Below are 22,444 nucleotides of genomic sequence, written 5' to 3'. Positions count from 1 at the left end.
CCAGTCCCGTGTCCCTGTCCCGTGTCCATGTCTCAGTCCTGTGTCCCAGTCCCAGTCCCGTGTCCCTGTCCTGTCCCATGTCCCAGTCCCGTGTCCCAGTCCCGGTCCAGTGTCCCGGACCCTGTCCCATGTCCCAGTCCCGTGTCCCTGTCCCGTGTCGTAGTCCCATGTCCCAGTCCCGTGTCCCAGTCCCGTGTCCCTGTCCCGTGTCCCTGTCCTTGTCCTGTGTCCCTGTCCCAGTCCCGTGTCCATGTCCCGTGTCCCTGTCCTGTGTCCATGTCCCCTGTCCCATGTCCCAGCCCCCAGTCCCGTGTCCCAGTCCCGTGTCCATGTCCCGTGTCCCTGTCCTGTGTCCATGTCCCCTGTCCCATGTCCCAGCCCCCAGTCCCGTGTCCCAGTCCCTGTCCTGTGTCCCTGTCCCTGTCCCGTGTCCCTGTCCCGTGTCCCAGTCCCTGTCCCAGTCCCGTGTCCCTGTCCCATGTCCCTGTCCCAGCTCAGCACCCACCCAGGCGCTGGGGACACACAACGTGAGCTCAGGGTCAGGACCCTGGTACCGGGCCCAGCCCAGCCTGGGGCAGGGGACAGCGTGCCCAGGTGACGCTGGGGCCAGGGCGTGGCTCCTGCTGCCCTGGGATCTCAGCTCCAGCACCTGGAGCACCCTCCCCACGGAATCCCTGCTTATCCCTTTTCACCAGCACAGAAAACGGAAAGGCTCTGGGGCCGACCACGGCAAAAGCAGGGTTGTGTTTAATTCCCTGACTGTGCCACCGACTCTCCTGGCTCTTCCTCAGGGAGTGTGCCCGGGGCCCGGCGGGTGACACCCAGCACAGCACGCAGCTCCTGCTGCTCGTTAACTGAGCGGCGCTAATTACAGCAGCCTCGCACAGCTTCCTCCTTCCTGGGGGCTTCCCAGATCCGTCTGGAGCACCTCGGAGGGAGCCTGCAACGGGAAAGGCAGGAATGGCACCGGCCCTGCTGCCCCTGGGCCCCACCACTGCCACCAAACCCCAGCGGGCACGGGATGTCCATAACCACCCTGGGATGTTTGGGATGTCCATAACCACCCCCGGGATGTCTGTGTGTCCACAGCCACCCCAGGATGTCTGTGTGTCCATAACCACCCCCGGGATGTCCACGACCACTCCAGGATGTCCATGTGTCCATAACCACCCCCGGGATGTCCATAACCCCCCCGGGCTGTCCGGGGTGTCCATAACCGCCCCCGGGAGGCGCCGGGAGCGGCCTCAAACGGCCCCGGGCTGCTCTGGCAGCGCTGCAGGAATGGCCGGGGCCACGGCAGGCCCGCCACGCTGGAGCCTGCGCCGGGAAGGGCCGGGGCGCCGGGCCCCGCGGGGACACGGGGACACGGGTGACACGGGGACAGCCCGCGGGGACAGCAAGGCTGGAGGCTCCCAGGAGCAGAACCGCCCGACGCTCCCGGGGTGCCCCTCACCTGGGCAGGGTGCGGACACGGAACCCTGCCGGGACGGAGCCGCACGTCTCGGTCACGGCATCCCCGAGGAATTCCAGCCCTGGGAGCCGAGGCCTTGGTGGCCGTAATTAACCACAACTGCGCTAATTACGCCGCTAGGTGCCTCGAATCCACGTCCCTCCTGCCGGCGGCTTCCCGGATCCCTGCGGGCGCGGGGAGCAGGAGCCTGCAAGGGACAAGGGCGGGATGGCCGCGGCCCCACCGCGCCCGGCCCCGCCGGGGGCTCCGGGCCCCCGTGCCCCCCGCCCGCCATGTCCGGGGCGCCTATGACCGCCCCCGGGAGGCGCCGGGAGCGGCCTCAAACGGCCCCGCGATGCTCTGGCAGCGCTGCAGGAATGGCCGGGGCCACGGCAGGCCCCGCCATGCTGGAGCCTGCGCCGGGGACCGCGCCCGGGGGAGCCCCCCGGGCCCCCACCCCGCGCGGCCCGGGAGCCAGCGGAGGTGCCGCGGCCCGCGGAGGCGGCGGGGGGCCGCGGATGGCGGCGGGGGGCCGCGGATGGCGGCGGATGCGCGCGGGCCGCCGAGCCCCTCACCTGCTGCCGCGGCGGCCATGGCTGAGAGAGCGGCGCCTCGCGATGACGTCACGGACATGCGGGGGAGGCGGGATCAAGGCAGGGAGGCGGGGCCAGGGAGGGGGCGTGGTCTGAGGAAGGGTGTGTGGTCCCAATATGCCATCACAATGAGGGCGGGGTGTGGGCGTGGTCTCACTGAGATGGGCGTGGCCAGCGGTGTTCACCGTCTGAGGGCCTGGTTTTGCGGTGGGCGTGGCTCGTTTTTCCGACCGTTTGGCGCAGGCGCACTGCGCTCGTCTCCCCCCCCGGCGGCGGCGGGGCGATGACGTCACGGGAAGGCGCCGCCCAAGATGGCGGCGGGACCGAGCCGCGGGCGCTGAGGCGGCGCCGGGACCGGGACAGAGACCGGGATCGGCAACAGGAGCGGGAGGCGGGGCTGGAGCGGGAACAGGGCGGGCCATGGCCGCTGCCGCCGCGCGTTGAGGCCCCGCCCCTCACCCGGGCCGGGATGCCCCGGGGGGGGCCCGGGCCGCCGCCGGAGCCATGGAGGAGGAGGGCAAGAAGGGCAAGAAGGTGAGAGCGGGGGCCCGCGGCCGAGGGGCGGCCGGGCTGCCGCTGTGAGCCCCGGGGCTGGCTCCGCCCGGGCGGGCCCGAGCCCCCCGGCCGTGCCCGGTCCCGTCCCGGGGGTCACCGGCTGATCCTTCCCGGGACAGCCTGCCCTCATCCCTGCCCCAGAGCCCCCAGGCCGGACCCTCCCGCCGTGACTGAGGGCCTGGAGAAGGTCGTTAATTGATGGGGTTGTTAGTTATGGAGCGATTGGCTTAGGAGTTTGCTAATCGAAGTTATTACAGATGCGGATTAATTGAATTCACCCATCTATAATTTGTGCCTCGGCCGTGCCCCGATCTCCCTCCTTCCAGCCCATTTCTGTGTCCTGGGGAGAGGCTCGGCCAGGGCTGCTCTGCACTCCTGGGGCTGGAGGGGGAGCTGAGCCCAGCTTTGGGGGGAATGGGGGTTTTGGGAGCCCCGAGGCGGCAGCAGGTGCCTGGGTGGGATCGTTTGGGAGCTGCCCTCCAGGCTCCCCCGACAGTCAGGTTGGGGATGAAAGCCCCGAGGAATTGTTCACCTGAGCCAGGGTGGGCCTGCTCTTGGCAAGGAGGAGCTGCCAGGGCTGCAGGGGGTTTGGGCACAGCCCAGGTGGGCACCCCGCTGCCTCTCCTGGCCCTGGGAGGGTCTGGATCCTTCCCTCCTCCCTTCTCCCTCCTCCCTTCCCCAGGACACGCTGGGCTGGGCCCCTGACCCTGTTATCCCACCTGGATAATCCCACCTGGACATTCCCACCTGGATAATTCCCCCTGGATAATCAGTCACCCCTGGACATTCCCCCCTGGTCCCCAGAGCCTCCTGGGGCCCTGGCCCAGGGCAGCTCCCACTCCTGTCCCCTCCCCTTCCCTCTGGAGCCCCTGGCCGTGCCTGGGCTGTGGCCCCTCCTCAGCTGCTCCTGGCCCCGTGGAGCTCCCTTGGAGTGAGTTTTCCATGGTTTTCCCAGTGAAGCCCTGGAGCTGCTGCCTGTGGCTCACCCTTAGCCTGGACCCTGGCTCTGGAGAGGGGAAGATCGATCCTGCCGTGCTCAGGGGTTCCAGCTGCAGGGAGGACTCTTCTCCCAGCCTGGAGCAGCCCAGCAGTGCTCTGAGCTCAGCTGGAGGCCTTGAGCTCCCCAGAGGGAGTCAGGGCAGCTCTGCTGGGGATGAGGAGGAAAATCCCAGCCTGGCTTTGGATAAAATCCGAGCTGGTTTAACCTGGAGCCCTGGCATTCCTCGCTGGCTGTCCCAGGGGGAAGGGGGAGCAGTGCTGGGGTGAAATCCCATCTCCCCGAGTTCTGGAGGCAGGATTCCCCCAGCAGTTCTGCCCGGGGCTGCTGGCACACCTGGAGCCAGGTGAGGAGGGTGCTCCCAGCCTGCTGTTCCCAGGAAGGAGGGTGGGAGGAGGTGAATTTTCTGGGAGTGATCTCCCTGCAGTCTGACTGCACATTCCAGGCCGGGGATCCAGAGCTTGCAGGGTTCCCTGGGGAACTGCCTGTGCAGGCAGCTGTTGGTGTGAAACTCCCAGCTTTTCCAGCTCGGGCTGCCCTGGGGAGCTGAGGTGCAGCATTTCCCTCCTGAAACGGGGAGTGGCTGAGCTTGGAGTTGCAGCTTTGGGGGAAATCCTTGAAATTCCTTTGATATCCCAAATACCCAGCCCTGTGCCTGGGCTGATCCCCAGCGTGGGCAGCAGGAAAGGAGGATTCTGCCCCTCGGGTGAGACCCCAGCGCAGAGCTGCCCCAGATGCAGCAGCACCAGGAGCTGGAGCCCCTCTGCCCCTTGGGATGAAGTGGATTTTGGAGTGTCCATGCTGTGGGATGCAGGGGGAGCGTGGATGGGCTGGGAGATTGGGAATTGGGGTGGAGCTCCCACTGTCCCAGCCCTGTCCAGCCTGGCTTGGGCGCTGCCAGGGCTGCAGGGGCACCCAGAGCTGTACAGCCATGGCCTCAGGGGGCTGTGGGAGCTTTAGGATTGGGGAAGGCTCTGGCAGCAGCTCCTGGGATCCCACTGGGTGTGGGGACAAGGGAAAGCAGGGCTCAGGCTCCCTGCTGGCCGGGGCCGTGCAGGGGGTGCAGGACGGGGTGGCTGCAGGGTTTGGGGGAGCAGGGGCTGGGCTCGTGGGTCCCTCCCAGCTCAGTCTGTCACGTGGCACGGAGGAAGCTCTGCCCTGGCACTTCCTGGCCCCCAGCGCCTCGACCGCGGCACCCCAAAAGCAGGAGAGCATTCCCTGCTGCCCACAGCCCCCTGCACGGAGCTCTGCTCTCCTGGGGAGCCCATGGAGGACGAGGTGGGTGCTGGGATTGGCTTTTCCCGAGAGCTGGAGCTGTTTCAGGCTGCGTCACAGCCCGAGGTGCCCCCCCGGGGTTTGGGGTCCCCACGTCCTGCCCAGGACAGCCAGGGGGGCACGGGATCACCCCAGCCGTGGGGATGCAGCCATGCCTGCAGGAAAAAGGGTTTCTGTGGGCTGGGGTGGGTCTGGGTCCTGCCTGGTGAAAGGGGAAGTGCCTGGGTACGGCCTCGGTCCCAGCAGCAGTTCCTGCCCTGCTCTGGGTTCTGAAGGGTTCCTGTGGAGCTGCAGCCTTAGCCTGGCAGGCAGGATTTCGCATGGGGCATCCCAAAGCTGCAGAGTCCCCCAGTCTCAGTTCTTGGTTAACTGACCTGTTGTGTCCAGGGTTCCCTTCTCCTCAGAGCCCCAGCCCCTCGGCAGGATGAGGGAACATCCTGCTCGAGGATCATCCGGCCCTTCTCCTGGGGGCTCCCCAAAAACCCACACTGCTGCTCCCGAGGCGGGGCTGTGGAGCCTTTCCTCTCCTCCCTGTCCTGTGAGATCCCTTCACTTCTGTCTCCCTGATGCAGGGGATGCTTTTCCAGGCCAGGCTGTCCCCAATGTCCTTGTGTTTCCTTGTGAGCTGGTAATTCCCCTTGTCCCAGGAGCTTTTCCTTGCTTTATAATTAATTAATCCACCTCTGGAAGCCTGTTCTCTGCCCCTTCAGATCCCACATTCCTTTCCTTGCCCCTGATGATCAGGAAAGCCAGGATGTGGTTGTCCTGAGGCGTGGGAAGCAGAGGCCACCAGGGAGTGGGACACTGGAGTCACATGTGCGAGGAGTTCCGAGATCCAGCCGTGGGTCTGTCTGCTCCAAACACCCACTTCCCCTGGGAGAGCTGGAGTTGGAGCAGTGTGGGGGTGTTCCCAGTCATTTATCCAGCTCGGGGAGATCCACATGGCATTGCCATGCCAAAGGACAGCTGTGTGTGGTTTTCCAAACCTGGCACTGCAGGGTTTGCAATTTCCCATTTTTCCCAGGGCAATCAATCCACTTCCTGGGTGATTTTCTCATTGTTTGGGGTCTCCTTGGAGCACTCCTGCCTGTTTTTTGGCATTCCTTGTGGAGTTGCCCCATCAGATCCTCAGGCAGGTACAAAACCATGGAGAATCCCTCTGGATGTGCTGCTCACCTGGAGTACGTTGTTGTTACACACAACAGTTGGATTTCTCTTACCTGGAAGGTTGAGCACTGTGCCTTTGGGGGGAAACCACCATGTTTTGGTAGTGGGAACGTTCAGCACTGCATTGTGTCCCGGGAGAAGGGTTTTCTCTGGAAATCCATGGATTTGTGGCTCCAAACCAGGCAGAAGCAGCAGGATGGCACTGAGGGTCGCCGGGCAGGAGGGGCTGCAGGCCCCCCGTGCCAGTGCCAGCCCCGTTCCCACCCCGGTCTGTTCCTCTGGCAGCCTGGAATCGTGTCCCCGTTCAAGCGCGTGTTCCTGAAGGGGGAGAAGGGCCGGGACAAGAAGGCTCAGGAGAAGGTGACGGAGCGGCGGCCGCTGCACACCGTGCTGGTGGCGCTGCCCGACCGCGTGGAGCCCGACCTGCTGCTGCACGACTACATCGAGAAGGAGGTCAAGGTACCCACAGGGCCCGGGGAGCTCCTTCCCCGAGTCCCAGCTGGCACTGGGAGCCCATTCCCCCTCGTCCAGAGCTCCTCTCCAGCTCTGCTGCAGCTCCTTAGGCGCTGGAAGGGGCCCTGAGGTTTCTGTGGAGCTTCTTTTAGAGCACCCCCACCTCTCACCCACCTCCAGTTTTCCTTGGAGCGTCTCCATGGCTCATCCTGCCCTGTCCAGGGTGGTGTCCGTGCTGTGGTAATGGTTTGGCTGTTCTCTCCCAGTATTTAGGGCAGCTCACCTCCATCCCGGGGTACCTGAACCCGTCCAGCCGCACGGAGATCCTGCACTTGATCGACAACGCCAAGGTGAGCGCTCAGTGCTCTGGGCTCCCCCAGCAGCACAGACCCAGGCTCACAGAGCCTCCTCGGGGCTGGGCCAGCTGCTGCTCCCCGTCCTGCTGCTCCCCATCCTGCTGCTCCCCCGTCCTGCTGCTCCCCATCCTGCTGCTCCCCAGTCCTGCTGCTGCTCCCCCCGTCCTGCTGCTGCTGCTCCCCCGTCCTGCTGCTGCTGCTCCCCCGTCCTGCTGCTGCTGCTCCCCCGTCCTGCTGCTCCCCCCTCCTGCTGCTCCGTGGTGGGAGGGAAGGCTGGTCCCAAAGGGGAAACACCTCTGGAGTGGATTTCCATAGAAATGGCCCCATCCCTGGAAGTGTCCCAGGCCAGGTCGGATGGGGAGCAGCCTGGATAGCAGAAGGTGGTAGTGGAGCTGGGTGATCCTTCAGCTCCTCCCAGCCCCAGCCATTCCGTGAGTAAATCCCTGTGAATCCCTGTGTTCCAGAGAGCCCACCAGCTGCCGGGGCAGCTGAGCCCAGAGCACGACGCCGTCATCAGCCTCTCTGCCTACAACATCAAGCTGGTGTGGAGGGACGGGGAGGACCTGATCCTCAGGGTGCCCATCCACGACATCGCCTCCGTCTCCTACATCCGGGACGACTCCGCGCACCTCGTGGTGCTCAAGACAGGTGAGCTGTGGCCATGGAGCTGGGCTTGTCCTCCTGGGGCCACCTGGGACACAGGGAGATGTCCCTGCCCATGGCAGGGCATGGGGGTCCTCAAGGTCTCTCCAACCCGAAGCATTCCATGAGGGTTCTGTGACACCTCGTTCCTTGTCCTGTGCAGCTCCGTGCATGTCACACCTGCATGGTTTGGGAACAGGGGGCTGAGCCAGGGATTTATCTGGGTACAAACCTCATAGATAGGCTGTGGAATAAAGGAATAAACACCTCAGGGGCTGGAAATCTGGTGATGGAGTTCTGAGCTGTGAAAACACCCAGACAACTGTCAAAACCAGCTCCAAACTGGAGGCTTATCCCATTCTGCTTCAGGGCTCTTCCTCAGCTGCAGGGCTCCTTCCCCTGCCCTCCCTTTGCTCACCCCGGGTCTCCCCTCAGCCCAGGATCCCGGGATCTCTCCGAGCCAGAGCCTGTGTGCAGAGAGCTCCAAGGCGCTGACGTCGGGCTCGCTGTCGGAGAGCGCAGGGGGGCCCCTGGAGTCCTGCTGCCTGGTGGTCCTGGCCACGGAGAGCAAGGTATGGCTGCCCCTGCTCCACGGAGCCCTGGCAGTGCCCAGCCCGGCCTCCGGGTCACCGGGAGCCCTGGGAGGGCTCTGCCTCTCTGAGCATGGCAGTGGTGGAGCCACAGACTCCACAGTGGCCGAGTGCTGTGGTGTGTCTGGCTCCTTCCCTGCTCTCACACCTCGTGGGACGGGGATTTAGGGATGCCAGGTGTGGTTGGGCATTGCTGGAACACTTGGGGAAGGACTCCTGATCCCTGTGCCAACCCTGGGACACAAGAGGGTCTCCAGAGTGTTTCCCTCGGTCCCTGTCACCAGAGGCTTCTGCAGCAGCACAGAATCCACGAGGACAGTCCCACAATGGGGTTTTGCTGATGGGGGTGTTTTCCCTGTGCTGACCTGGGAATTTGTTTCATCCAGTGTCTGGATGCAGGGATTCCAGTCTCAGCCTCTCTGATCTCCACTGAGGGCAGAGCTTCACTCCCCTCATTCCCAGCTCTGGGATGAGCCAAAATGCCAGGGAGCTGCATGGAGGAGCCTCAGCACAGAACGTGGGGGGCTCCTGGGTTGGTGCTGCAGCATCCCAGCTCCTGCTGCTGGCTGGGAGAGGGCAGGGATGCTGGGAGGGGACGGGCTGGGCTCTGTGCCTTCCCTGGCCCCGTGGGGGCCAACACCCATCCCACAGAGCCCAAGGGACGGGGGCTGTCCCTGCGTGGGCTCTGGCACAGCTCCCTGCTCCTTCCCAGGTGGGTGCTGAGGAGCTGTGCTCCCTGCTCAGCCAGGTCTTCCAGATCGTCTACACCGAGTCCACCATCGACTTCCTGGACCGCGCCATCTTCGACGGCGCCTCGACGCCCACGCGGCACCTGTCCCTGCACAGCGGTGCGTGTGCCCCTGCTGGGGTGGGAGAGCCTCAGAACCCCCTGGGGACACACAGAGGCACAGCCGGGAGTGCCTGGGGCTGGGAGAGCCTCAGGAACCCCCTGGGGACACACACAGCCACAGCCAGGAGTGCTTGGGGTTGGGAGAGCCTCAGGAACCCCCAGCCCCTGCCTGGGGACACACAGGCACAGACAGGAGTGGATGAGGTTGGGAAAGCCTCAGGAACCTCCCTGGGGACACACAGAGCCTCAGCTGGGAGTGGTTGGGGCTGAGAAAGCCTCGGGAACCTCCCAGCCCCTGCCTGGGGACACACAGAGCCTCAGCTGGGAGTGCTTGGGGCCAGGAAAGCCTCAGGAACCCCTGAGCCCGCCCAGCCCCCAGCACTGCCAAGGCCAGCACTGACCGTGTCCCCAGTGCCACATCCACAGGGTGGGGACTCCACCCCTCCCTGTGCATCCTGTTCCAATGCCTGAGTGCCCTTTCCATGAAGGAATCTTTCCAAGACCCAGCCTGAACCTCCCCTGGCACAGCCTGAGGCCGTTTCCTCTTACCTGGTCACTCATTCCCAGCCTCTCCCTTCCAGCCAAGTCAGGAATCACTTGGTGTCCCTCCTGGCTTGGGAGGACACCGAGTTTGTGCCTCTCACCTTCCATCTCCCCCATTTTTCCCTGCAGATGACTCCTCCACCAAGGTGGACGTGAAGGAGCCCTTCGAGGCGGATGCCAGCACTTTGTGAGTGAAGCTTGGCCCCTGGAGCTGGGATTAACCCGGGGCTGCTGCCACCAGCACCCCGGGGGGCTCACTGAGCCCGCCAGGCCCCGGGGGGTGGCACTGACCCTGTCCAGGCCTGGATTGTCTGCCCTCAGCATTCCAGGAGTCCCATCCACAGCGAGCAGTCCCTGTGTCAGCACGGTGCAGGGCCACCAGCTGCAGCTCTGAGCAGGGTTCTCCCCAGGAGCTTGTTATTGGGGAAGCTTCTCCCTCCTGGAAACAGCAGCAGTGTTTGTGGGATGAAATCCTCACACACAAACCACTGGGTAACATAGAGGGATGCTCTTGGAGTAGCCAGCATAGAGGGATACCCTAGGAATGTTTAACAGGGAGGAATTAGGAGCCTTACTGAAAATTGCACATTTAAACCCAAGGTATGGAGCATGGGGATTTTTCCACAGCTCATCCCTGTGTTGCTCCCAGTGAGGAAGCAGCCAGAGGGATAATTCCCCACAGAGGGCTTCATTGTCACTGTCACCAAAGCAGTGTTCAGTTCCCTGGGAGCCTTGGGGTGCCCTCAGGAGCTGGGGGTTCCAGAATCATGGAATACCCTGGGTTGGGAGGCACCCCAAGGAGCAGAGCCCTGGCCAAAGCACCCAAAATCCCAGCAGCCAGTCCCTGGGCACCCCAGGGATCAGAGCCCTGGCCAAAGCACCCAAAATCCCAGCAGCACGTCCCCGGGCACCCCAAGGAGAGCTGAGCCGTGCTGGGGTCAGTTCCTTTGCAGACACGCTGGAGGCAGGGGACGTGTCCCCCTCCTCCTTGTCAGCACGCCCGTCCCCACACGTCACCACGGCCAGCGAGAGCGAGCTCAGCACCACGGCCACCGAGCTGCTGCAGGACTACATGATGACGGTGGGACTTGGGGTGTGGGATTTGGGGGCAGGCACAGGGCTGGAGGAGCAGCTCGTCCTCCTCCTTCCCAGCCAGACTGGCCTTGGAGGGCCTGGTTGTGGGCTCATGGGAGGGTTTGGGTGGGAGGGGGCTGTAAGGATGATCCCATCCCACCCCTGCCGTGGCAGGGACACCTCCCACTGTCCCAGGCTGCTCCCAGCCCTGTCCAACCTGGCCTGGGGCACTGCCAGGGATCCAGGGGCAGCCACAGCTGCTCTGGGAAATCCATTCCAGCCCCTCACTACCCTCCCAGCCAAGAATTTCATCCCAGTATCCAATTTAAATTCCCACTTTTCCATTGGGAGCCATTCCCTGTGTCCTGTCCCTCCATCCTTGTCCCCAGTCCCTCTCCAGCTCTCCTGGAGCCCCTTCAGGCCCTGGAAGGGCTCTGAGCTCTCCCTGGAGCTTCTCCTCTCCAGGGGAACATTCCCAGCTCTCCCAGCCTGGCTCCAGCCCTGCAGCAGCTCCAGGGCCACCTCTGGGCTCTGGAGCATCCCTCTCACCCTTTCCCAGCATCCAACTCCCCTCATGCCCCAAGGCTCCAACAGTCCCAGTCCAAGTCACCCCACAGCTCAGCCCTGCTTTCCCCTGGGGTTCCTGGGCTCCCCCTGCCCAGTTCCTGGGCTCCCAGCCCCGTGCTGGGTTCCTGGGCTCCCCCTGCCCAGTTCCTGGGCTCCCCCTGCCCAGTTCCTGGGCTCCCAGCCCCGTGCTGGCTTCCTGGGCTCCCCCTGCCCAGTTCCTGGGCTCCCCCTGCCCAGTTCCTGGGCTCCCAGCCCCGTGCTGGCTTCCTGGGCTCCCCCTGCCCAGTTCCTGGGCTCCCCCTGCCCAGTTCCTGGGCTCCCAGCGCCGTGCCGGGTGCCACGAGGGCCGTGTGTCCCGCAGCTGCGCACGAAGCTGTCGTCGCAGGAGATCCAGCAGTTTGCCATGCTGCTGCACGAGTACCGCAACGGGGCCTCCATCCACGAGTTCTGCATCAACCTCAAGCAGCTCTACGGGGACAGCAGGAAGTTCCTGCTCCTGGGTGAGCGTGGGGTGGGGTGCAGGGGGGCCTCGGGGTGCCACCACCGGAGGAGAAACGTCCCAATCCCTCTCCTGTGGAGACTGCTCAGTGCTGAGGGCAGCTGGGCCATCCAGCCCAGCTCATCCCACAGCCTCAGGCTCTGCTCTGAGCTGTTCCTGCTCCCACCTGCCTGTGAAGCACCTGGGAACTCCTCCAGAGCCAAGACTCTCTCCCAAACCTAGAAACCTCCTCCAGAGCCAGGGAATTTAATTCAGATTTGAAATCTCCAGGCCAGGAAACCTTCTCCAGCCCAGGGATTCTCAAACACCCCAGCCTCTGATATCCTAGGAAAGCAGGTCAGGAACACAGAATCCTCCCAGGGCAGGAGCAGTGTCTGACTGCACCTGGGGCCTCACATCCAAGGGAAAGGAGACACGAATTTAAAATGCCCACAGAACAGGAGCAGTGGGGACACTGAGGGGACAGGACAGATGTCCCCGATGGACCCAATTATTGGGATAAGCTCAGCAAAGCCCAGCAAGGTGCTGGGTGAGGAATTAGATCGTTTGGAGGTCAGACAATCCCTGCTTGAGCTGGATTTTGCCCCCAGTGAGCAGTGGCTGGTGTGAGTGCACGGGGCACCCTGGAGGCTCCCAGGTGTGGGAATGGCCCCGGTGAGGAACCCCAGATCCCTGTCCCGGCACTCACCGTGTCCCTGTCACAGGCCTGCGTCCCTTCATCCCCGAGAAGGACAGCCAGCACTTCGAGAACTTCCTGGAGACCATCGGGGTGAAGGACGGCCGCGGCATCATCACCGACAGCTTCGGGCGCTACCGGCGCTCGCTGGGCGCCGCCGCGGCCGCCAACGGCACCGGCGCCGCCGGCAGCTCCGACGAGCAGTCCGTGCCCTCCGAGGAGGACGAGTGGGACAGGATGATCTCCCACATCAGCAGCGACATCGAGGCCCTGGGCTGCAGCCTGGACCGGGACTCGTCCTGACGGAGCGCCGGAGCCGCGGCCGCGCCCGCCAGGAGCGGGGGGCTGCCCCCGGGGGCACCCGGCACAGGGCCACCCTGGGGGACAGGGCCACCCTGGGGGACAGGGCCACCCTGGGGGACACAGAGGCACCCCTGGGCTGCCCCCCGTGGGGACATGGAGCGTGCAGCCGGTCCCAGGGTGATCCCAGGACATGGAGCTGCCTCCCAAAACAGGGAGCTGCCCTCGGGGGGGGATCCAGGACACTGAGCTGCCCCTGGAGGGGACACGGACCATGGATCTGCCCTCGGAGGGGCCCAAGAACAGCAGCCTGTGCCCTCGTGGAGGTCCTGGAACGTGGAGCTGGCCCTGGAGGGAGCCCAGAGCCCCAGTGTGGGATGTGGGGGGTCTGCACTGCCCCAGCCTCACTGACAGCTCCAGGGGCTCCAGCTGGGACATGGGGGACAGACCTGGGTTTGGATTTTGGGGGCAGATCCCCTCCCAGAGGGACAGATCTGCTCCTGAGGGATGTCCTGAGTGTTGGATCTGTTCCCAAGGGGCTGGATCTGCTCCCCCCAGTTTACAGTTTGCACAGCTGGGTCCCCCAGAACTGCCCCCCCCCAAATGAAGTTCTACCACAATGTGAATTTTTCACCCTCTCATCCATGGTATTGGAGCATTCCTGAACATTGCAGCTGCCCCACTCTGGGATTCCCCCCTGTCGCCGCCCCCCTCCTCACCCACCCTGGGGTCCTGCTGGGGACAGGACCCCCAGAGCCCCCTTTGTCTGCATCCCCTGGTTGTGGGGGGCTCCGTGCCTGAGTGGGGTCCCCAGCCGGGCCTGGGAGGTGCCATTGCCCCACAGCCACACCCGGGGGCTCTGGCTGCTGCTCCCCCCTCTGGAGCCAGGTGCTGACTCAGCACTTTGGGGAGCCGGGCGCTGACTCAGCACTTTGGGGAGCCAGCACATTCCAGAGGCCTCGGCCCCAAATCCCCCCAGTGCCCCCCAAACCCCTCTGCACCCAGCTCTGCCCCTCACCCTGCCCACCCTGGGGTGTCCCCCCACGCCGTGACCCCACTGGTGACCCCCCCCTCCTTTCCAGGGGTATCCCAACCCCTCCTCCCTCTGGAATTCAGGTGTCCCAGGGGCTGGGGCCCCTCCAGGGGCTCACCTGGGGGACACAAAGTGTCCCCTCCTGCAGCCTTTCCCCTTCCAGCCCAAGGAGATGGAGAGCAGGAGAGCTCCCCGAGACTCCCGGGGGGGTTTGGGGTCCCTCCCTCCCCAGCCCTTGGAGCTCGGGCGCCTCACTCCCATCCCAGGGCTCTGCCACACCCCAGATCTGGAGGGGAGGGTGTCCCTGACCCCCAGCAGTGCTGGGAGCACCCCGGGGTGCTGCCCCTCCCCAGAACCTGTCCTTCCACCCCCCCATCCCAGTCACACCCCCAGGTGCTGCCCCCCCAGCCCACGGGTGGAAAAGGGGCTCCCCAGGCTCCCCAAACCAGGCCTGGGAGGCGAGGTGCGATCCAAGGGGTGCAGGAGGCCTTTATTGAGCAGTCCAGGGGCCGGGAGGAGGGTGGGGGGCAGGAGGAAGGCTCTGGGGGGGTCTGTGCATCTCTACAGGGGGCCAGGACACCCCCAGCTGCTACATGGTCAGTTCCTGTGGAGAGAGCAGAGGCAGGAACGCCGGGGTCACCCCCAGTTCCTGCTGGGAAAGGGGGGCTCTCAGCCCCAGTTACCCCCTGGAAAAAGGAAGGGTTCAGCCCCAATTGCCCTTGGGAAAAGGGGGGGTTCCTCAGCCCCAATTCCCGCTGTGAAAAGGGGGGGTTCAGCCCCAATTCCCCCAGGAAAAGGAAGGGTCACAGCCCCAATTCCCGCTGGGAAAAGAGGGGTGGTCTCAGCCCCAATACCCCTGGGAAAAGGGTTGGGGGGGTTCACCCCCAGTTCCCACTGTGAAAAGTGGGGGGGGGGGGGGGGATGTCAACCTCAGTTCCCCCTGGGAAAAGGGGGGGCTCACCCCCAGTTCCCCCCGGGAAAAAGTAAGGGGGGGTCACAGCCCCAATTCCTGCTGTGAAAAGGGGGGCAGGTTCAGACCCAAATTCCCCCCGGGAAAAGGGGGGGGTCTCAGCCCCAGCTCCCCCCGGGAAAAGGGGGGGGGGTCTCAGCCCCAGCTCCCCCCGGGAAAAGGGGGGGGGGGTCTCAGCCCCAGCTCCCCCCGGGAAAAGGGGGGGGGTCTCAGCCCCAGCTCCCCCCGGGAAAAGGGGGGGTCTAACCCCCCACTCACCATGATGGCGTTGACGATGTCGTTGTTGTTGTGCCGCAGGGCCCGCACGGCCTTGGGCCGGGACACGTTGGCCTGGGCCATCACCAGCTCGATGTCCCGCACCTCCAGCCCCGTCTCATCCACCTGGGGAGGGGGCACAGCGCTGTGAGACCCCCCCCATGGGGCACAGACCCGGCCCTGGGCACCACAGGCACCCTGCACCCTCCCAGCCATCCCCAGCTCCACATCTGCCCCTCCATCCCTGGGGTCACAGCGCTGGCACCCCCCCATGGCACCCCCGGGGGGGCTCGGAGCCCCCCACCCTCACCTCCTCCTCCTCCTCGCTCTCCTCCTTGATGGCCAGGGCGGGAGCAGCGTCGGTCACCAGCGCCGAGTGCTCCAGGGGCACCTTGAACTTCTCGGCCGCCGCCTTGTGCACTTGCTGGGACAGGTCCTCGATCTGGGGGCAACACGGGGTCAGCAGAGCCCCCCCGGGCCGGGAGCCGCCCCCCCGAGCCCCCCGAGCCCACCTTGGCCTCCCCAAAGACGATGTAGATGTCGGACGCGGGGCTCTTGAAGACGTCGGGCTTGGAGATGACGAACAGGATGTTCTTGGACTTGCGGATGGTGATGCGCGTGACGCCGTGGATCTGCCGCAGCCCCAGCTTGGACATGGCCTGGGGGGCACCGAGCGAGCCCCGCGTGAGCCCCCACCCGGGGGGACACGGCCCCCGCAGCCCCCCAAACCCCGGGGCAGCAGGGAGCCAGAGCTGGGGTGCTGCCCTCAGCATGGCCCCCAACCCACGGTGGGGACCCCCAAATCCCAGCCCAGAGTGAGGGCTGCCCCTGCACCCCCCAGGACTGACCCCGCTCCCCAAACCTGGGACGGGACCCCCGGCCCCAGGGGCACCCCCGGGGTGGGACCCCCACCCACCTTGCGGGCCTTCTTCTCGCTGCGGCTCTGCTTGGCCTTGCTCAGCGGCTCCTCCCCGGGCCCCAGGGGCACCTGCGACAGCGGGGTCAGCGGGGCCCCCACAGCCCGGGGGTCCCCGCCGCCCCCGAGCCCCCCAGACCCCACCTGGGGCTGGGCAGGGGGCAGCTCCGAGCCCTCGGGCTCCTCCAGCTCCGGGATGGACTCGTCGTTGCTCTCGGAATCGTTCCCGGACCCTGCACAAAGTAGGGGGGGGGGGGGGTTAGAGGGGCTCCCGGGCCCCCCAAAGGCGGGGGCACCCCACGGGACCCCCCCTCACCTCGGTGGTTGGGCTGGCAGCGCTGGGGGGCCGGGGGGGGCTGGGGGGCCTCAGCCTCGCTGGACGAGCTCGACTCCGACTGCAGAGACCCCCGGGGGGGCACCCGGCCCCCCCCGGGCCCCGGGCCCCCCGCCCGGCCCCGGGGCTCCGGCTCCTTCTGCGGGGAGGCCTGGGGGGCTGCGGGGGCACAGGGGCTGAGCCGGGGGGTCCCCAAAATCCCCCGGGGGGCTCAGCCCCGCCTGCTCACCCCCCCGACCCACCAAAGGCACCCCCAGCTCCCCACCCTGGTCCCACCACCCCATGGCAAGGGGGGGCTGAGCTGGTGGTGCCCCCCAAACCCCCCCGTGGGGCTGCACCCAGGGACCCCCAAGCCCCCCCCAGTCCCACAGGCACGGGGGTCTGGGGGCTCTCTTACCTTCGAGGTGCTTCCTGGAGAGGGGCAGCCCCGGGGGGCGCTCCTGGCCGGGGGGGCTGGGGGCGGCGGGAGGAGGCACTTGGCTGAGTTTGGGGGGCGCAGGGCAGGGGGGCTCGGGGGGAGCCCCCGCGGCGGGCAGGGGGCTGCCTGCGACCCCCCCCGCGGCCTCCTCGTCCCGCTGCCGCTCGGGGGGGGCCGCGGGGGGGGCTCGGGGGGACTTTGGCATCGGCGTCCCCTGCGGCGCGGCCGGGGGGCGCGGGGCCCGGCCGGGGGGCGGGGGGCTCCTGCGGGGCGGGGGGGCTGCGGCCCCGGGGCCCCCCGGAGCGGGGCGGTGACACCCCCGCGCCCCGCAAAGGCACCGGGTGGTGGCAGCGGCTCGGGGGGGGGCCGGGGGGGTCCCCACAAACACCTCCCGCTCCGAGGCCGTGAACTGCGGCGAGGGGGGCGCAGAGCCTTCCTCCTCATCCTCCTCCTCCTCCTCCTCCCCGGGCTGCCCGCGGGGCCCGGCGGGGCTCGGGGGGGTCCCTCCGGCGCTGCCCTCGGGGACGGTGACAAAGCTGGCGGCGGTGCGGGACAAATCCTCGGTGGCCGCGTCCTCAGGGACATCCCCGGGGGGCTGGGACAGCGTCGCCTGCGCCGGGGGACACGGGGGGACAGCTGGGGACTCGGGGGACGGGGCCACCCCGGCTGCCAGCGCCACGGGGGACACGGCCCGGGCAGGGGGACACGGGGCGGGGACAGCGGCCGGGGGGCCGGGGGTCACCGCAGCACAGGTCACGGTGGCCGTGTCGTCCCGGGGGGTCGGTGTCACCGATGTCACCCGTGCGGTGTCCGTGGTGTCCGTCAGGGCAGGTGTCACCGATGTCACCGCAGCACTACTCTCATCCAGGGGGGGCGGTGTCACCGATGTCACCAGGCTGGTGGCCGCAGTGGCCACCAGGGCGGGTGTCACTGGTGCCACCACGTCAGTGGCCACAGCATCCTTCAGGGTGGGTGTCACTGGTGTCACCAGGACAGCGTCCACAGCTTCCATCTTCTCCAGCGGGCTGGGTGTCACCGGTGTCACCGGGTCAGTGGCCGTGACATCCAGCTCATGTGATGGGCTCGGTGTCCCCAGTGTCACCAGGCTGGTGGCCACAGTGTCGGGCTCATCTGGGCAGCTCGGTGTCACCAGTGGGGTTGGTGTCACCAGGTCCATGGGCACGGTGTCCAGCTCATCTGGGGAGCTTGGTGTCATTGGTGTCACCAGGCTGGTGGCCACGGTGTCAGGCTCATGTGGTGGGCTTGGTGTCCCTGGTGTCACCAGGCTGGTGGCCACGGTGTCGGGCTCACCTGGTGGGCTTGGTGTCACCGGTGCCACGGCACCAGGGGCTGCAGCATCTGACGGGCTGGGTGCCACCGGGCTGGTGGCCGTGCTGTCCATCAGGCTGGCTGTCACCACATCTGCAGCATCCAGCGGGGTTGGTGTCCCTGGTGCCACCACCTCGGTCACCACAGTGTCTGGCTCATCAGGCAGGGTTGGTGTCCCCATTGTCCCCACGGTGTCCAGCTCATCAGGCAGGGCTGGTGTCCCCAGTGTCACCACGTTGGTGGCCACAGTGCCCAGCTCATTCAGTGGGGTTGGTGTCCCCATTGTCCCCACGGTGTCCGGCTCATCAGGCAGGGTTGGTGTCCCCGGTGTCCCCACAGCGTCCGGCTCATCCAGCAGGGCTGGTGTCCCCGGTGTCCCCACAGTGTCCGGCTCATTCAGCGGGGTTGGTGTCCCCATTGTCCCCACGGTGTCCAGCTCATCCAGCGGGGTTGGTGTCCCCGGTGTCCCCACGGTGTCCAGCTCATCCAGCAGGGTTGGTGTCCCCGGTGTCCCCACGGTGTCCGGCTCGCCAGGCGGGCTGGGTGTCACCGGGCTGGTGGCTGCAGTGTCCATCCCGTCCAGTGGGGTTGGTGTCACTGGTGCCACCAGGCCAGCGTGCACAGAGTCCATCAGGCTGGCTGTCACCGGTGTCACCACATCATGGGCCGCAGCGTCCATGTCACCCAGGGGTGTCACTGCTGTCCCCAGCTCGCCGTGGCCGTCACTCCCCGCTGTCCCGGTGCTGAGCTCGTTGTCACCGTCGCTGTCACCCCCAGGGCCGTGCAGGGGCTCCCCGTTGGTCCCCCCCAGCGGGTGGCCCTGGGTGTCCCTGGCACAGAGCACAGGGCCCGGGGGCACAGGGCTGGGCGCTGCCAACTCCGGGCACGGTGCCTGCGCTGCTCCAGAACCTTCCGCCGCCCCCTCGGGGGGCTCGGGCGGGGGCCACGCCCCCGCGGCGGTGACAAAGGCGTCCCCGTCCAGCTCCGCGTCCCCCCCAGGGGGTGCCGGGGGGGGACACGGGGACCCGGCCCGGAGGTGCAGCTGCACGCCGGGCGGCGCGGGGGAGGCCGGGGGGGTCCCCGGGGGTGTCCCCGTGTCCCCCGGGGGGGTCCCCGCGTCCCCCGCGTGCCGCTCGCTGCCGTAGAGCCGCTCGTCCTCGTCCCCGTCGTAGGCGGCCGAGTCCGAGGAGGCGTCGGTGTCGTCGCGGAAGGCGAAGGCCTCGTCCCCGCCCTCGGGGATGGAGCTCTCGGACAGCGAGCGCAGGAAGGACGCCGAGGTGCTGCCTTCATCCTCCTCCTCCTCCTCGTCGGGGGCGGCCCGCGGCGAGATCTCCACGGCCTCGGCCTGGAAGAGGAGACTGCCGCGGAACGGGAGCAGCGCCGCGGGGATCAGCCCCGAGCCCTCGTCCTCATCCTCCTCATCCTCCTCCGGCGTCTGCCCGTCCTCATCATCATCATCCTCATCCTCCTCACAGCCCGCCGGCGCGAAGGGACCGTCCTCATCCTCATCATCATCGTCATCCTCCTCCTCGGGGGACAGCGGGGGGAAGGCCGGGGGGTCCCCCAGGCCGGGGGGCAGCCCCAGGGCCCCCCCCAGCCCCTCGGGCTCGCCCAGGCCTTCGGCCTCGGCCGGCAGGTTGGGGGAGCAGGACGGGGAGGTGCTGGCCGTGCCCGAGGAGCCCCAGCTGCCGCCCTCGGCCGTCATGTAGGAGCCCGAGGGGGACGTGGGGGGCGAGCCCAGCCCCTCGCTCTCCCCGTCCGTCGCCTCCTCGGGGGGCGGCCGCGCCCCCCCCGCCCGCACCGGCGTCGAGGGCGCCGTGAAGAAGAGCTCGGGGTCCAGCGCGGGGGGGCGGCCCGGGGGGGGCTCCTTGGGGGGCGCGGGGAAGGGGCAAGGCACGGGGGGCGCGGCCCGGGGCTCGGGCGGGGGGCAGCGCGTCTCCTCGCCCATCACGATGCGGGTGTGCAGCGGCTCCGCGGCCGGGGGGGGCCGGCACGGCGAGCCGGGGGGGGCGGCGGCGGCGGCGCCGGGCTCACAGCTGGCCCCCTCGGGCGGGGGGCGAGCCTCCTCCTTGGCCGGCATCGGCGGGGGCGTCGCGGGCATCGGCGGGGGGGCTGTGGAGAGAGGGGACGGCCCTGAGTGCCACAGGACCCCCGGGTCACCCCCGAGTGCCACAGGACCCCCGGGTCACCCCCGAGTGCCACAGCCCCCCCCGGGTCACCCTGTGGCGGGGGCAGGGGGCACACCCGGGGCAGTGCCCTGGGGGCGCGCTGGTGTCCCCCCCACCCAGAGCACCTGGGGGAGGGTCCCTCGAGGCCTGGGGACACCGGGGTGGGGGCACAGCAGCAGCGCCCCGTCCCCAGACCCCTCTCTGAGGGGGGGCACCAAGGCGGGACCCCAACCCAGACCCTCCAGACCCTCCATGGGGCGGGGGGCGCACCCCCTTATTCCCCACCCCCCCGGGGCGCTCCATTTGGGGGGGCTCAGCCCCGCCGTGCGCACCCCCTTCCCCAAAAACCACCCTGGGCCCCCCAGCATCACCTGAGACCCCCGGGGCCGGCTCCATGGCGGCAGCGCGGTCGCCCCCAGCCCCAGCTGCAGCCCGGCCCTCGCCCCCCGCGCTATAAAGGGGAGGGGGCGGGGCGGCGCGGGGGGAGCCGGGAGGGGGCGGGGCAGGTGCTGATCCCCCCCCCCCGGTCTGGAATGGTTCAGTCCGGCACAACCCCCCCGCCACGTGCTGGGGACCCCCCAAAGGCTCATTGGGGGGGGGTCCTGTGCCCCCCGCACCCCGGGGCTGTTTTGGGGGGGCTGTGCCCGGTAAGGGGGGGGGCTGCCGGGACCCCGTTAATTCCCTGCCCGGCCGGGCCCCCCCGCACCCCGGGGCTGTTTTGGGGTCCCCGCTGTGCACAGAGCGGACCCTCCCTCCCCCCTTTTGGGGACCCCCAGCCGCGGCTCTGGGGGGGCGCGGGGTGACCCCGCGTGTGTCCCCCTGCCGTCCCCGCTGTCGCCAGCCCCGCAGGGCGGTGCGGGTCACCCCGGCCATTTGTCCCGTTTGTCCCCAGCCCCCCCCGCCCGTGACAGCGGCCCCCGGGGACGGCGGTGCGGGGTGACCTTGGGCCGTGCCTCAGTTTCCCACCCTGGGTGGGGGGGGGTGGTGCTGGGGAGGGGGCGAGGCTCAGCCCCCCAGGCCCAGCAGCGCCTCCCAGTACGGGGGGCACAACCCGCTGGGGACCCCCGCTGGGGACCGCGAGGTGCCCAAAGCCCCCGTGCCCCCCGGAGCCCCCCGAGGTGCCAGGCCCGGAGCCCGGGCGGCGGCGGCTGCCGAGAGCCGCGGCCGGGCCGCGTCCTCCCGCTCCATCCTCATCCTCCCGCTCCATCCTCATCCTCCCGCTCCATCCTCATCCTCATTTCCCCGCTCCATCCTCATCCTCCGGCTCCGTCCTTCATCCCCCGGCTCCATCCTCATCCCCCCTGCTCTGTCTTCCATCGCTCCCGCTCCATCCTCATCCTCCTTCTCCATCCTCATCCCCCGGCTCCGTCATTCCCGCTCTGCCCCTCATCCCCCGGCTCCATCCTCATCCCCCGGCTCCATCCTCATCCTCCCTCTCCATCCTCATCCTCCAGCTCCATCCTCATCCCCCGGCTCCGTCATTCCCGCTCTGCCCCTCATCCCCCGGCTCCATCCTCATCCACCCTCTCCATCCTCATCCTCCCTCTCCATCCTCATCCTCCCGCTCCATCCTCATCCTCCCGCTCCATCCTCATCCCCCCTGCTCTGTCGCCCATCGCTCCCGCTCCATCCTCGTCCTCCATCACTGCACCCCTGTCCTTCATCCCGCACCTCGATCCACCTTCCCTCCGCTCCCTCCTCATCCTCCCATGCTGCACCCCTCCCTGCTCCGTCCTTCATCCCCGCTCCCTCCTCATCCTCAGCCCTCCATGGCTCCCGCTCTTCCTTTCATCTCTGCATCTCCCTCCTCCCTGCCCCGTCCTTCATCCCAGCGGCTCCATCCTCATCCTCCCGCTCCGTCCTCCATCCTTCCGGCTCCGTCCTTCATCCCGCTCCCTCCTCACCGCCCCGTTCCCGCTGCCGTTCTTCCTCGCTCCCTCCTCACCCTCGCCCGGCTCCCCGCGCCGTGCGCTCACCTGCCGGCGCTCCCTCGGCCATGCCGCGCTCGCCGCCCCCCCGGCGGCTCCCGGGGCTGCTCGGGGCTCGCCCCGGCCGGGCCCGCCCCGCTCCCCCCGCTCGGGCGGACGCGGCGGCGGCTCCGGAGCATCGGGGGCGGGGGGGCGCGGCTGATGTCAGCGGGAGCCGCGTCCCGCCCGGCCCCGCCGCTGCCGCCGCTCGGGGGGGCCCGGGCCCGCCCAGCGCTTGCATCAGCCCGGGGGGGGCGAGGGCGGGGCCCGGCCTCAGTTTCCCCCACTTTGTCTCCAGACAAGGGGGATGAGCATCCCGCGGGGATTGGGGGGGCAGGGCGGAGCCCCCCCAAAGCGGCTGCGCGGTGGGGGCGGGGAGGGAGCGGCGTGTCCCCCCCGCGTGTCCCCGAGCCCCGGGGATGAGGGCGGGCATTGTCCCCAGCCCGGGCTGGCCGTGCCCGCGCTGC

At 68.0% G+C, this 22,444-nt stretch overlaps 2 protein-coding genes and 1 long non-coding RNA gene across 4 annotated transcripts; 1 reads left to right on the top strand and 2 right to left on the bottom strand.

Moving 5' to 3' along the window:
* Positions 1 to 712: 712 nt before the first annotated feature.
* Positions 713 to 2,114, bottom strand: LOC135297005 (uncharacterized). Its single transcript, XR_010359033.1, has 3 exons — positions 2,026 to 2,114; positions 1,454 to 1,658; positions 713 to 940 (listed from the first exon to the last, which is right to left on the bottom strand). It is a non-coding gene; the product is annotated as an uncharacterized LOC135297005 (long non-coding RNA).
* A 211-nt stretch (positions 2,115 to 2,325) lies between these two features.
* CCM2 (CCM2 scaffold protein) lies at positions 2,326 to 13,267 on the top strand. Of its 2 annotated transcripts, none has more exons than XM_064411348.1 (10): positions 2,326 to 2,577; positions 6,323 to 6,496; positions 6,757 to 6,840; positions 7,311 to 7,494; positions 7,924 to 8,060; positions 8,791 to 8,926; positions 9,601 to 9,658; positions 10,425 to 10,552; positions 11,474 to 11,612; positions 12,316 to 13,267. In XM_064411348.1, exons 1-10 carry the CDS (start codon positions 2,548 to 2,550, stop codon positions 13,250 to 13,252), a joined length of 2,007 nt encoding a protein of 668 aa, XP_064267418.1. In that variant the 5' UTR covers positions 2,326 to 2,547; the 3' UTR covers positions 13,253 to 13,267. The 2 variants fall into 2 exon arrangements, with proteins under 2 accessions (XP_064267418.1, XP_064267501.1); XM_064411431.1 differs by having other exon boundaries at positions 10,414 to 10,552; positions 12,316 to 12,727.
* Positions 13,268 to 14,084: 817 nt separating this feature from the next.
* Positions 14,085 to 21,023, bottom strand: NACAD (NAC alpha domain containing). Its single transcript, XM_064413768.1, has 9 exons — positions 20,382 to 21,023; positions 16,493 to 19,954; positions 16,078 to 16,254; positions 15,906 to 15,994; positions 15,762 to 15,833; positions 15,358 to 15,504; positions 15,156 to 15,287; positions 14,849 to 14,971; positions 14,085 to 14,224 (listed from the first exon to the last, which is right to left on the bottom strand). Exons 1-9 carry the CDS (start codon positions 20,404 to 20,406, stop codon positions 14,210 to 14,212), a joined length of 4,242 nt encoding a protein of 1,413 aa, XP_064269838.1. The 5' UTR covers positions 20,407 to 21,023; the 3' UTR covers positions 14,085 to 14,209.
* Positions 21,024 to 22,444: the final 1,421 nt, after the last annotated feature.

This window comes from Passer domesticus, chromosome 1 (genome assembly GCF_036417665.1).
Source record: "Passer domesticus isolate bPasDom1 chromosome 1, bPasDom1.hap1, whole genome shotgun sequence".
Taxonomy (NCBI): domain Eukaryota; kingdom Metazoa; phylum Chordata; class Aves; order Passeriformes; family Passeridae; genus Passer; species Passer domesticus.
Note: the sequence above shows the minus strand (reverse complement) of the source record. Positions and strands in the feature narration are given on the sequence as shown.

Excerpts from the sequence above, each read along its gene's own strand:
- CCM2 (XM_064411348.1), top strand. The coding sequence starts at position 2,548 with ATGGAGGAGGAGGGCAAGAAGGGCAAGAAG. Across the intron at positions 2,578-6,322 it reads AGGGCAAGAAGGGCAAGAAG|CCTGGAATCGTGTCCCCGTT; the intron begins GTGAGAGCGGGG and ends TTCCTCTGGCAG. Across the intron at positions 6,497-6,756 it reads ACATCGAGAAGGAGGTCAAG|TATTTAGGGCAGCTCACCTC; the intron begins GTACCCACAGGG and ends GTTCTCTCCCAG.
- NACAD (XM_064413768.1), bottom strand. The coding sequence starts at position 20,406 with ATGGAGCCGGCCCCGGGGGTCTCAG. Across the intron at positions 15,995-16,077 it reads CTGCCAGCCCAACCACCGAG|GGTCCGGGAACGATTCCGAG; the intron begins GTGAGGGGGGGT and ends TACTTTGTGCAG. Across the intron at positions 15,834-15,905 it reads TGCCCCCTGCCCAGCCCCAG|GTGCCCCTGGGGCCCGGGGA; the intron begins GTGGGGTCTGGG and ends CCGCTGTCGCAG.